The sequence below is a fragment of the Oryctolagus cuniculus genome, chromosome 1 (genome assembly GCF_964237555.1).
Source record: "Oryctolagus cuniculus chromosome 1, mOryCun1.1, whole genome shotgun sequence".
NCBI classification, from domain to species: Eukaryota; Metazoa; Chordata; class Mammalia; order Lagomorpha; family Leporidae; genus Oryctolagus; species Oryctolagus cuniculus.
In genome coordinates, this window is record NC_091432.1 from 180,009,859 (window position 1) to 180,023,592 (window position 13,734).

A 13,734-nucleotide genomic window follows, 5' to 3' on the forward strand; every position below is an offset into this window, starting at 1 on the left:
TATAAAGTGGAAAAGGTTGTGTTCTGTGCATCAATTTTATATATTCAGAAATAATGTTGCATTAGTAAGTATATAACATTATATTGTAATATATTAAACTGACTTGTAGTTATTAAATTATTTCTTTTTTGATGAAAACATTCATCAATAAAATATAATTTACAGTTTGAGATTTAAATGTTGTAGCCTTATTCTACCCTGTGTAGTCTTCTGCACATACCTGATTGAGGAGGGAAAAACTCTTTTTCATGTATAAGGTTGATTCTTCCAAGTGCAGGTTTTTGTTTTCAGATATAGTCATAAATTTTTATTATGTATTAAAATAAAATATAATTGTAAATACTAGATTATATAATGAAGACTGAGTTCTGTATAAAAGCAAAAGAAATATACTAAGTATATCTGAAGCTTTAAAATATTTTATACTGAAGATTTTATGTGTTAGAATCTGTTGAGTTATTTTTGTTCAGGGTCCTAAAAGGTTTTTTTCAATAAATGTTTTTATTATAGAGTAAGATGTGTTCTTATGTATTTTTGTGATTTCTTTAAATTTTATTGTTATTGTATTGTTCATGAGTAAGCATTATAGTAATTCATTATGCATATTAAAAATAGGAAAATAGTTAAAAAATGATTTTTGGATAAAGGATAAATATTTGATGATGATAAAATTGTCATTTTCCTAAATTTCTGTTTTTACCAGCCTTACTATTTTAGAATCAAAGTGTTTACTAGAAATTGGAAATATGTTTGAAGTGAAAGTCAATAATATTTGTAAAATATGCAGTTTAACAGATACTATAATCAAATGTTCATGCAACTAGCTTTACTTTGTGTACTATTATCTGTTAATTAACAATAATCAACTTCATTAAATTTTGCTTTTTATTTTCTTTGTTTTCTAATTCAGACCTATATCAAATCCTCATTTATAGTTAAATGTTTCTTTTAGACTCTAATATTTCATCTTGACATCTCATTAAAAATGGGCTCACACCCAGAAAATATGATTCTGTTATATTATATATGACACGATGTATAATACAGTAACATTTTGCTTCTTGATTTAGAATAATTTTTCATATTTTTGTGTTTAGAGAAATGACAAAAAGTTAGCATAGTAATTCACATGGTTAAGTACAGTAATGTGAAATGTTTAAATGGGTAGTGCTCTTGGGAAAAGTGATTGGAGCTTTAAACTTGTGTGTATTTGACAGCCTCACTTCACTTCATTTTTCATCCTAAAGAAATCTGCAAATATTCTTAGCTCACATCATTATTGCACATCAGTGGTTCTAATTAGCTAAACAGGAGTTTGTCTCAGTCATTGATCATCATCAGCTTCTTGACAGTGCTTTTTTTTTTTAGGAACTTTTCTATGTCTCATAAAAAATAGAGCATATATTAATTGAAATGACCAGATAGGCTAGTGATGATTTAAACTTGAAGCAAACATTTTACAACCTTATTTTTTTCTACTATAAAAAATGTATTCACATTGTAGTACTGTTTTCTCTTGGGAATGTTTTCCTGTTATGAAGATATCAGGTGTTTCATTCCACTGGGAGGAGCTGCTGGCCGAATCTCCATATGGGTTTTGAGTTGTGATAGTTTTTCAATTTAAAAATTATAGCAGTAGTCAACTCTGGAGTTTTTAATTATAAAATATATCATTGCAGTGCATTTTTAAAGACCTTATTTGACATTTTGTATTTCATTTTTAACCTATATTTGGAGCATTGTATCACTTTCATGAATCTATTGAGAAGTATGTCAGCTATTATTATTTCAGTGATTCTCAGACTTTGTGTGCATTGGAATCACTTGAGGCATTGTGTGTTAGTTTGGCTGTTGTAACAAAATACAAAAATAACAGACATTTTTTAATGATAGTTCTGAAAGCTAAGAAGTCCAAAAGTAAAATGCTGATTATTTGGGTTCCCAGAGTGGATTCTTTAGTTGGTGGTTGCTTCCTCACATGGTAGAGAGAGAGGGATCATTTTTTGAGTGTTTCATTTCATAAAGGTACTAATCTGGGCCGGCGCCGTGGCTCAATAGGCTAATCCTCCACCTTGCGGCGCCGGCACACCGGGTTCTAGTCCCGGTTGGGGCGCCGGATTCTGTCCCGGTTGCCCCTCTTCCAGGCCAGCTCTCTGCTATGGCCAGGGAGTGCAGTGGAGGATGGCCCAGGTGCTTGGGCCCTGCACCCCATGGGAGACCAGGAAAAGCACCTGGCTCCTGGCTCCTGCCATCGGATCAGCGCGGTGCGCCGGCTGCAGCGGCGGCCATTGGAGGGTGAACCAACGGCAAAGGAAGACCTTTCTCTCTCTGTCTCTCTCACTGTCCACTCTGCCTGTCAAAAAAAAAAAAAAAAAAAAAATAAAGGTACGAATCTCATTCATGAGAAATCCCTGAATGGATTGAAAAACAAGGCCCATCTCTTTGCTGCCCACAAGGAACATACTTCACCAACAAAGATACACTCAGACAAAAAGTGAATGAATGGAAAAATATACTTCATGCTGTCAGAAAGCAAATACAAGCAGGTGTAGCCATCCTAATATCAGACAAAATAGATTTTAACACAAAAATTTTTAAAAAGACCAAAAAAGGCATTATATAATGATTCAGGGATTGATTCAACAGGAATATGTGACTATAATAAATGTACATGCATGATGCCAGGGTGCTGGATACTTAAAACAATGTTAATAGGTCTAATGGGAGACATAGATTCCAATACAATAGTAATGGGGGACTTCAACACCCCACTTTTGTCAATGGATAGATTAACTAGACAGACAATCAACGAAGAAACAACAGAGCTAATCTACAAAATGAAACTAATGGACCTAACTGACATCTACAGAACATTTCTTCCTACATGTGCAGAATACATTTTCATCAGTGTTTGGACCTTTCTCTAAGATAGACCATATTCTACACCATAAAGCAAGTCTCAGCAAATTAAAAAAAATCAGTATCATACCCTGCATCTTCTCTAACCACAATGGAATGAAGCTGGAAATTAACAACTTAGGAATCTCTAGAATTTATGAAAATACATGGAGATCAAACAACATGCTCCTGAATGAACAATAAATCATTGAAGAAATCAAAAGAGAAATAAAAGGAAATTCTGGAAGTGAATGAAGATGATAGTAAAATGTATCTAAACTCATAGTAGACAGCAAAATCACTGTTAACCGGGAAGTTTATAGCAAATGATTCATATGTCAAAAAATGGGAAAGGTACCAAATAAACCAGCTATCAGTATATCTCAAGTACCTAGAACTGCAACAACAAATGGAACCCAAAAGTAGTAGGAGGAAAGAAATAATTAAAATTAGAGAAGAAATAAACAAAATTGAAACAAACCCACAGAAGATCAGTGAAAGTAAGAGCTGGTTTTTTGAAAAAAAAAAAAAAATCATGCCCAAAGTAACAAAAAAATTGGGGGTGTGGGAGAAAATCCAAATCAATAAAATCAGAGATGAAAAAGAGAATTAACAACAGATACCACAGAAATAAAAATAATCATTTAGAATCACTACAAATAGCTAAATGCCAAAAAATTGAAAAATCTAGAAGAGATGGGTGAATTCCTAGACACATACAATCTACCAAAATTGATTCATGAAGACTTGATAATATAAACAGACCAATAGCCAAGCTGGAGTTTGTATCAGTAATAAAGACCTCCCAATGAAGAACTGGAAAAAAAAATGAAAGATCTAAATCTATGACCTAATACCATCAAATTACTCGAGGAGAACATTGGGAAAACTCTGTTAAGACATTGGTATAGGCAAGGACTTCTTGGAAAAGACCCCAAAAAACACAGACATTCAAAACAAAAATAGACAAGTGGGATTATATCATACTAAGGAAGCACTCATTAAAGTGAAGAGGCAGCTGTCAGAATGAGAGAAAATGTTTGTAAAATGTGCAACTGGGAAAGGATTAATATCCAGAATCCATGAAGAGCTGAAGGAACTCAACAACAACAAAACAAATAATCCAATTAAGAAATGGACAGAGGATGTGAATAGGAGACATTTTTCAAAAGAGGAAACTCTTTTTTTTTTAACTTTTATTTAATATATATTTGGGAGGACTCCCTCTTTTTCGATTGTTCTGAATAGTTTGAGAAGAATTGGAGTCAGTTCTTCTTTAAATGTCTGGTAGAATTCAGCAGTGAATCCATCTGGTCCTGGGTTTTTCTTTGTTGGGAGGGTCTTTAATACTGTTTCAATTTCTGTTTCAGTTATGGGTCTGTTTAGGTTTTTGATGTCTTCCTGGTTCAATTTAGGTAGGTTGCATGTGTCCAGGAATCTATCCATTTCTGATAGGTTTCCCTGTTTGCTGGCATACAAGTCCTTGTAGTAATTTCTGATGATTTTTTTATTTCTGTGGTGTCTGTTGTTATGTTTCCTTTTTCATCTCTGATTTTATTGATTTGGGTCTTTTCTCTTCTTTTTTTAGTTAGTTGGGCCAATGGGGTGTCAATTTTGTTTATTTTTTTCAAAAAACCAGCTCCTCGTTTGGCTGATTTTTTGTAATGTTTCTTTGGATTCAATCCTGTTGATTTCTTCTCTGATTTTAATTATTTCTCTTCTCCTACTAGATTTGGGTCTGGTTTGCTGTAGATTTTCTAGATCCTTGAGGTGAATTGAAAGCTCATCTATTTGGTGCCTTTCCAATTTTTTGATGTAGGCACCTATTGATATAAACTTTCCTCTTAACACTGCTTTTGCTGCGTCCCATAAGTTTTGGTATGTTGTGCTGTTATCCTCATTTACTTCCAGAAAGTTTTTGATTTCTCTTTTGATTTCTTCTATGACCCATTGTTCATTCAGGAGCATGTTGTTCAATCTCCATGTGTTTGCGTATGCTCTAGGGATTCCTGAGTTGCTAATTTCCAACTTCATTCCGCTGTGGTCTGAGAAGCTGCATGGTATGATTCTAATTCTTTTGAATTTGCTGAGACTTGCTTTATGGCCTTTTTGTCCTAGTCAGTTATTTTGAGGCAGAAAAATAAGGAGGGTGGCAAGATGGCGGAATAGGAAGGGAGCACACTGATAGTCCGGGGAGTTACAGTTTAATAAAAGTGGAGATACTGCAGGTTCAAGGAAGAGTAGGGGAAGAAACAGCAGAAGAAACTCTTCCGGAACTAGTGATTCACAGTGGACCTGTGTGGAGAGCGTGGGATCCCACAGTTCGGGACACCAGTGGCAGACTCAACACACCAGCGCTGGAATGCGAGGTGAACTGAACCTCAATAGCCCGAGACACCAGCAGGCAAGCAGAAAGAGGAGGCTAGAGGGAATGACCCCGGGGGGAAAAGTTCACCAGGCTAACTAGAAGAGAGAGAGAGGAAAAAAAAGTGACCAATACGGACACAGGTTTCTCTCTCTCTGCTCACCTCTCAAAGGCGAGTAAGACAAAGAGAAGGCACCATCTTGGACGTACGTCATAAGCAGAGCGACCTCAGGTCTGCACCAGCCCTGAGCCTAGCAGAAAAAGCTGACTCTGGGCAGGGTGAATTAATAGGAGATTAGGACCTAGTGAATTTGTGGTGCTACTGAACTGAGACTGTGAAAAAAGAGAGGGTGGGGGAGAGAACTCACGGAATTCACGTGAGCACTCTCCAGAGACACTACAATTCCGTAACTTTGGCAACCCAGTGGGAGACTGAAGGAGAATTTGAGCCCACTCTGAGGGCAGAACAGATTCCCTGTGTGGTCCTTGGGAAAGAGCTTCCGATCTCTGGCTCCTTTGGGTATATCATTTGCCTGCTAACTACCTCCAACTTCGTTCAGCTGTGCGGAATTACTTCCCTTTTGAATCAAAAAAAGAAAGAAAGAAAGAAAGAGAGATCTACCACGCCTAACCTGGGAGTGTCACCTTTGGCACACCAAACAGAGCTCTCAGGCCACACCCATCTCAGGCCTCTAAGGCTCCATCAAAAGCAGACAGTCCACTTAATCTAGAGTCATAGTATAACAAGAATAAGTACCACAGTGAAAAAACCAAGTATCTCCAATATACCAAAAAAACAAATGCAAAAACCGAGGTAATAAAAACAAGGAAGTCACTATGATGCCCCCAAATGAAAAAGACACCCCAATTCAAGATTATGAAGATGATGAGATAGAAGAAATGCAAGAAGCAAATCTCAAAAAATTTATGATAAGAACATTTAGAAGTTTTCAAAAACAAATTCTTGAACTACAGAAATCCTTAATGGACAAGATAGAAAATCTCTCTCGTGAAAATGAAATGTTAAGGAGGAATCAAAATGAAACGCAGAAACTAGTAGAACAGGAAACTGATAGTGACGAGAAATCATAATGAAGTGAAGAATTCAATAGATCAAATGAAAAACACACTAGAGATCCTTAAAAACAGAATGGGTGAAGCAGAAGAGTGAATATCGGACTTAGAAGACAGAGCACAGGAAAGGATACGGTCAAACCAAAGAAAAGAAGAGGAAATTAGAAACCTAAAACATATTGTCGGGAATCTTCAGGAGACTATTAAAAAAACCAACATTCGGGTTCTAGGAGTTCCTGAAGGCATGGAGAGGGAGAAAGGATTAGAAGGCCTTTTTAGTGAGATATTAGCAGAAAATTTCCCAGGTTTGGAGAAGGACAGAGAAATCCTAGTACAGGAAGCTCATAGAACCCCTAATAAACACGACCAAAAGAGATCCTCACCACGACACGTTGTAATTAAACTCTCCACAGTGAAACATAAAGAAAAGATCCTAAAATGTGCAAGAGAGAAACGTCAGATTACTCTCAGAGGATCTCCAGTCAGACTCACAGCTGACTTCTCATCAGAAACTCTACAAGCTAGGAGGGAATGGCGAGATATAGCCCAGGTACTAAGAGAGAAAAACTGCCAGCCCAGAATATTATATCCTGCAAAGCTATCATTTGTGAATGAAGGTGAAATAAAGACTTTTCATAGCAAACAGAAATTGAAAGAATTTGTCGCCACTCATCCAGCCCTGCAAAAGATGCTTAACGATGTGTTGCACACAGAAACACGGTCATCAATATGAAATAAGATAAAGGAAGGAAAGCTCACAGCAAAAGATCACAGGGAATTCAAAGCATATATTAGAACTTATCTTTGGCAAATGGCAGGGCAAAGTTACCACTTATCATTAGTCACATTGAACATTAATGGCCTGAACTGTCCAGTTAAAAGACACCGATTGGCTGATTGGGTTAAGGAACAAAACCCATCTATTTGCTGCTTACAAGAAACACATCTTTCCAACAAAGATGCATACAGACTGAAAGTGAAAGGCTGGAAAAAGATATACCATGCCAACAGCAATGAAAAAAGAGCGGGCGTAGCCATCTTAATATCAGACAACATAAACTTTACCACAAAAACTGTTAAGAGAGACAAAGGGGGCACCATATAATGATTAAGGGATCAATTCAACAGGAAGATATAACAATTATCAATGTATATGCACGTAATTACAGGGCACCAGTTTATTTAAAAGATTTGTTAAGGGACTTAAAGGGAGACTTAGACCCCAATACAATAGTACTGGGGGACTTCAATAGTCCACTCTCAGAAATAGACAGATCAACAGGACAGAAGATCAACAAGGATACAGTAGATTTAAACGACACTATAGCCCAAATGGATCTAACAGATATCTACAGAACTTTCAATCCTACAGCTAAAGATTTTACATTCTTCTCAGCAGTACATGGAACCTTCTCTAGGATTGACCACATATTTAATATATATATCCAAAGTACAGCTTATGGAGTACAATAGCTTCCCCCTTATAATGTCCCTCCCACCTGCAACCCTCCCCTTTCCTGCTCCCTCTCCCCTTGCATTGACATCAAGATTCATTTTCGATTCTCTTTATATACAGAAGATCAGTTTAGCATATATGAAGTAAAGATTTCAACAGTTTGCACCCACATAGAAACACAAAGTGAAAAATACTGTTTGAGTACTAGTTATAACATTAAATCACACTGTACAGCACATTATGGACAGAGATCCTGCATGAGGAGTAAGTACACAGTGACTCCTGTTGCTGACTTAACAAATTGACACTCTTGTTTATGACATCAGTAATCACCCTAGGCTCTTGTCATGAGTTGCCAAGGCTATGGAATTCTTTTGAGTTCACCGACTCTGATCATATTTAGACAAGGTTGTAGTCAAAGGAAGTTCTCTCCTGCCTTCAGAGAAAGGTACCTCCTTCTTTGATGACCTGTTTTTTCCACTGGGATCTCACTCGCAGAGATATTTCATTTAGGTTATTTTTTTTTCCCCAGAGTGTCTTGGCTTTCCATGCCTGAAATACTCTCATGGGCTTTTCGGCCAGATCCAAATGCCTTAAGGGCTGATTTTGAGGCCAGAGTGCTGTTGAGGACATCTGCCATTCTATGAGTCTGCTGTGTATCTCACTTCCCATGTTGGGTTTTTCTCTCCCTTTTTTATTCTATTGGTTAGTATTTGCAAACACTAGTCTTGTTTATGTGATCCTTTTGACGCTTAGTCCTATCATTTTGATCAATTGTGAACAGAAATTGATCACTTGGACTAGTGAGATGGCATTGGTACATGCCAACTTGATAGGATTGAATTGGAATCCCTTGGCACATTTCTAACTCCATCATTTGGGGCCAGTCGATTGAGCGTGTCCCAAATTGTACATCTCCTCCCTCTCTTATTCCCACTCTTTTATTTAACAGGGTTCACTTTTCAGTTAAGTTTCAACACTTAAGAATAACTGTGTATTAATTACAGAATTCAACCAATAGTATTAAGTAGAATAAACAAAAAAATACTAAGAGGGATAACATATTAAGTTGTTCTTCAACAGTCAGGGCAAGGACTGATCAAGTCACCGTTTCTCACAGTGTTCATTTCACTTTAACACATTTCCTTTTTGGTGCTCGGTTAGTTGTTGCCCATAGGGAGAACATATGATATTTGTACCTTTGGGACTGGCTTATTTCACTCAGCATAATGTTTTCCAGATGGCTCCATTTTGTAGCAAATGACCGGATTTCATTTTTATTTACTGCTGTATAGTATTCTATAGAGTGCATATCCCATAATTTCTTTATCCAGTCTACTGTTGCTGGGCATTTAGGTTTATTCCATGTTTTAGCTATTGTGTATTGAGCTGCAATAAACATTAAGGTGCAGACCATTTTTTTTTTTTTTTTGTTTCCCAATTTAATTTCCTTTGGGTAAATTCCAAGGAGTAGGATGGCTGGGTTGAATGGTAGGGTTATATTCAGGTTTCTGAGGAATCTGCAGACAGACTTCCATAGTGGCTTTACCAGTTTGCGTTCCCACCAACAGTGGGTTAGTGTCCCTTTTTCCCCACATCCTTGCCAGCATCTGTTGTTGGTAGATTTCTGTATGTGAGCCATTCTAACCAGGGTGAGGTGGAACATCATTGTGGTTTTGATTTGCATTTCCCTGATTGCTAGTGATCTTGTACATTTTTTTCATGTGCCTGTTGGCCATTTGGATTTCCTCTTTTGAAAAATGTCTATTGAGGTCCTTGGCCCATCTCTTAAGTGGGTTGTTGGTTTTGTTTTTGTGGAGTTTCTTGATCTCTTTGTAGATTCTGGTTATTAATCCTTTATCTGTTGCATAGTTTGCGAACATTTCTTCCCATTCTGTCAGTTGTCTCTTCACTCTCCTGTTTCTTTTGCAATATGGAAACTTCTCAATTTGATGCAATCCCAATAGTTGATTTTGGCTTTGACTGCCTGTGCCTCCAGGGTCTTTTCTAGGAAGTCTTTGCCGCTGCCAATCTTGCAGGGTTTCTCCAATGTTCTCTAATAACTTGATGGTGTCAGTTCGTAGACAGGTCTTTAATCCACGTTGAGTGGATTTTTGTTTAAGGTATAAGGTAGGGGTCTTGCTTCATGCTTCTGCATGTGGACATTCAGTTTTCCCAGCACCATTTATTGAATAGACTGTCCTTGCTCCAGGAATTGGTTTTAGATCCTTGATCAAATATAAGTTGGCTGTAGATGTTTGGATTGACTTCTCTTTCTCCTATCTCATCAATACCTCTCTCTGTCCTAGATCATTCCTGTCAGCATAGAAACATGTTGTTTTATCTCACATCTGTTTTTAAAAAAGTCATGTGATCTCTGTTTCCCTTGAATTGTCCTATTTCATGGCTCCTTTGCACAGGAAAATTTCTCTGAAGAGTAGTTCATACTATTTCTATCTTTTCCTTCTCTCTTAAATTCACTCTGTAATTGACCTATGCCATTCTCCTAAACAGCTCTTGACAAGATGATCAGTGAACATAAAGTAATATTGCTATATCCAGCAGTTAGTTGTCTCTTTTTTTTTTTGTTTTTTTTGTTTTTGTTTTTGTTTTTTGTTTTTTGACGGGCAGAGTGGAGAGTGAGAGAAAGAGACAGAGAGAAAGGTCTTCCTTTGCCATTGGTTCACCCTCCAATGGCCGCCACGGCCAGCGTACCATGCTGATCCGAAGCCAAGAGCCAGGTGCTTCTTTCTGGTCTCCCATGTGGGTGCAGGGCCCAAGCACTTGGGCCATCCTCCACTGCACTCCCGGACCACAGCAGAGAGCTGGCCTGGAAGAGGGCAACCAGGACAGAATCCGGCGCCCCGACCAGGATTAGAACCCGGTGTGCCGGCACCGCAAGGCAGAAGATTAGCCTAGTGAGCCGCAGCACTGGCCAGTTGCTTGTCGGTTTTAACATACTGGCAGCATTTGGCATAATTGATCATTTCTTCTAGAAATGTATTATTTATTCACTTACCTTTCTCTTAATTCTCCCTTACTATTCTTGGCTTAACCTTCTTTGTATCGTTTACAGTATTTTCATCATCTTACTAACCTGTAAATGTTGGAGTGTTCCAGGCTTTAAGCCTTAGACTTCTTTATCCAAAATTACTTCACTCCCAAGATGATCCTGTCTACTTTATGGTGTTAAATGTATTGTAGTGTGTTTTAAAGTTGTGTTGCTAGTATTAACTTCTTTACTGATTCCAGATGTCTTTATAAAACTGATTCTTCTCTTGTGTGTTCATTAGGCATCTCAAATTTTACATGTCCAAATACCAAGCCCTAGTGTCCACCGGTCTCCTCCTCCATATATCAGATAATATCTACTGCATTCTTCCCCTTGTTCAGGCAGAAGCTTTGGAGATATTTTTAACTCTTCTCTCACTTTTACATCTCATATGCAATCCATACAGAAATCCTACTAGCTCTATCTCTAAAATATGCAGATGTTTATCATGTTTAACACCACTACACCTATCGCCTGAGGTATTGTAATTGCTTTCTGACTGGTCATTTTGCTTTCATCCTTGACCCTTTAAGCTTGTTCTTAACTAATAAGCTACTATGATACTTTTAAAGTATTAATTTTTAATTTGATATTTCTCTACTCCAAACTATCCTCTGCTGTTCCGTTTTTACTATGAATCATATTCAAATTTCCCAGGTCCTAGAAGGCTTTACATTATTTCATCTCCATTGACATCTTTTCCCTTAGGTGCCATTCCCTTGCTCACTTAATTATAAATATAATTACTTCTTTACCATTTTCTAAGTACACCAATTATAGTAATGCCCCCTTATCACAGTTTTGCTTTATGTGGTTTTACTTACCTACCATCACATTCACTTAATTTTTGTTATAGTATATTAGTATAATTTTTTAAAAGATTTTATTTATTTATTTGAGAGATAGAGTTACAGACAGTGAGAGGGAGAGACAGAGAGAAAGGTCTTCCTTCCGTTGGTTCACTCCCCAACTGGCTGCAATGGCCGGAGCTGTGCGGAACCGAAGGCAGGAGCCAGGTGCCCCGTCCTGGTCTCCCACATGGGTGCAGGGGCCTAAGCACTTGGACCATCTTCTACTGCTTTCTACTGCTATAACAGAGAGCTAGATATAAAGAGCAGCAGCCAGGACTAGAATCGGCACCTATATGGGATGCTGGCACCTCAGGTGGAAGATTAACCTACTGCGCCATGGCACCGGCCCCGTTTTAGTTTTTTATTTTATCATTAGTTATTTCCCATCCCTCTTTGGTGCCTAATACATAAATAAATAAAATATAAATATAAATAAATATATAATAAGTATAATAAAATAAACTTTATTATAGCCATGTATGTGTAGGAAAAATACAGTATGTTTAGGGCAGTTTCAGGTACCCACTGAAGATCTTTGCGTCCCCATGGATAAGAGGATTGCAGTAGATTCTTTTCTTGGTGTCTTTGTACTTGGTCCTATTTATTTAACAGAGTTACAGAGAGAGAGAGAATCTTCCATCACATGGTTCACTTCCCAGATGGCTGCAGTAGCCAGGACTGGGCCAGGCCAAAGCCAGGAGCCAGGAGCTTCATTCAGTCTCTCACATAGGTAGAAGGGACCCAAATACTCTGGCTATCTTCTGCTGCTTTCCCCAGGCTATTGGCAGGGAGCTGGCACCCATTTGGGCTCCTGGTATCTCAGGCAGCAGCTTTACCTGTTACATGACAATGGTGGCCCAGATAATTTTTTATTTTTAAGATTTTTGATAGATTGTATACCCACCTGTTCCTGTTTTGTTTATTTTAATATTAACCATTGCTTTGTATCTTTAAATACCCTTAATTAATGTTTTCTTCAGTGTGTTATTTTTGTTTTGTCTGGAGGCTTACCTTACTCTGTGATAGTGTCGATATTTGTGGGTTTATGTGTTTTTAGATTTTGTCACATCTGGAAAGGGAGATTTGCAAATTATTGTTCTCCCCCTCTTTCCCAGATATTTCTCCGCATGTAATGCCTTTCTGTCTCTAGAAATTTTATGATTGCTCCTAATTGTCAGTGTCACCTGAAACCACTTTTGAAATAGGTTTTATGTAGGTAGTTAGGACTTTAACCAATAGTGACATAAGGGATTCATTATATTTTGTGCCTCAGTTGCCTTGTGTTTTAACTAGGTTTCTAATTGGGGTACTTTACCTATAAACTTTTGCTCTTCTAGGCACTCATATAAGCCTTAGTTCCAAGCAAGGGTGGGGAAAAGTTTGTTTGTTTGTTTGTTTGTTTGTTTTTTCATGAGCTAGGAGTTCCACTCCAGTTCCGATTTCAAAAGGTGAACCCAACTCTGCTTCTGCACCTTGAGCAAGATACTTTTGTTTCTTATTATTCCTGGAAGCAAGTTCCTTTCCATTGCAGCCTACATCTGTACGTGGAGGAGAGCAAACAACAGCTTCACTTCTGTTTGTAGCTTTGTATTTCTGTTTAGTTTGTGATCCTCAGAGAAGTAGCTGTGTCTCTTTAACTTTTTTCATTATGATTCTCTTTTAATATCACACATTTAGAAAATAGAAGGAACCTGAAGTGTGATTTTTTTAAAAAGAGTTATGTATTTTATTTGAAAGGCTGAGTTACAAAGAAGAAGAGGCAGAGAGAGAGAGAGGGAGGGAGGGAGAGAGAGAGAGGTCTTCCATCTGCTGGTTAACTCCCCAAATGGGTGCAATGGCCAGAGCTGTGAGGATCCGAAGGCAGGAGCCAGGTGTCCCCTCCCAGTCTCTCACATGGGTTCAGGGACCCAAGGACTTGGGCCATCTGCCCTGCTTTCCCAGGCCATAGCAGGGAGCTGGATGGGAAGTGAAGCAGCTGGGTCTCGAACCAGCACCCACATGGGATATTGGTATCATGCTTTGGATTTACATCTCCCTG

At 37.9% G+C, this 13,734-nt stretch overlaps 1 protein-coding gene across 24 annotated transcripts in view; it reads left to right on the plus strand.

The window, feature by feature from the left end:
- CNTLN (centlein) overlaps positions 1 to 13,734 on the plus strand; it is a 396,518-nt gene that overhangs the window by 74,205 nt on the left and 308,579 nt on the right. Inside the window, exons 1-2 of one of the 24 annotated variants that reach the window (XM_051845308.2) lie at positions 1,001 to 2,025; positions 2,386 to 8,241. The exons of the other annotated variants lie outside the window; for them this stretch is intronic. Of the exons in view, the coding sequence (XP_051701268.2) occupies positions 8,141 to 8,241 (101 nt within the window). The 5' untranslated portion in view covers positions 1,001 to 2,025; positions 2,386 to 8,140. Of the gene's footprint in view, positions 1 to 1,000; positions 2,026 to 2,385; positions 8,242 to 13,734 lie in introns of those variants that run through there. 24 annotated transcript variants of the gene reach the window in all.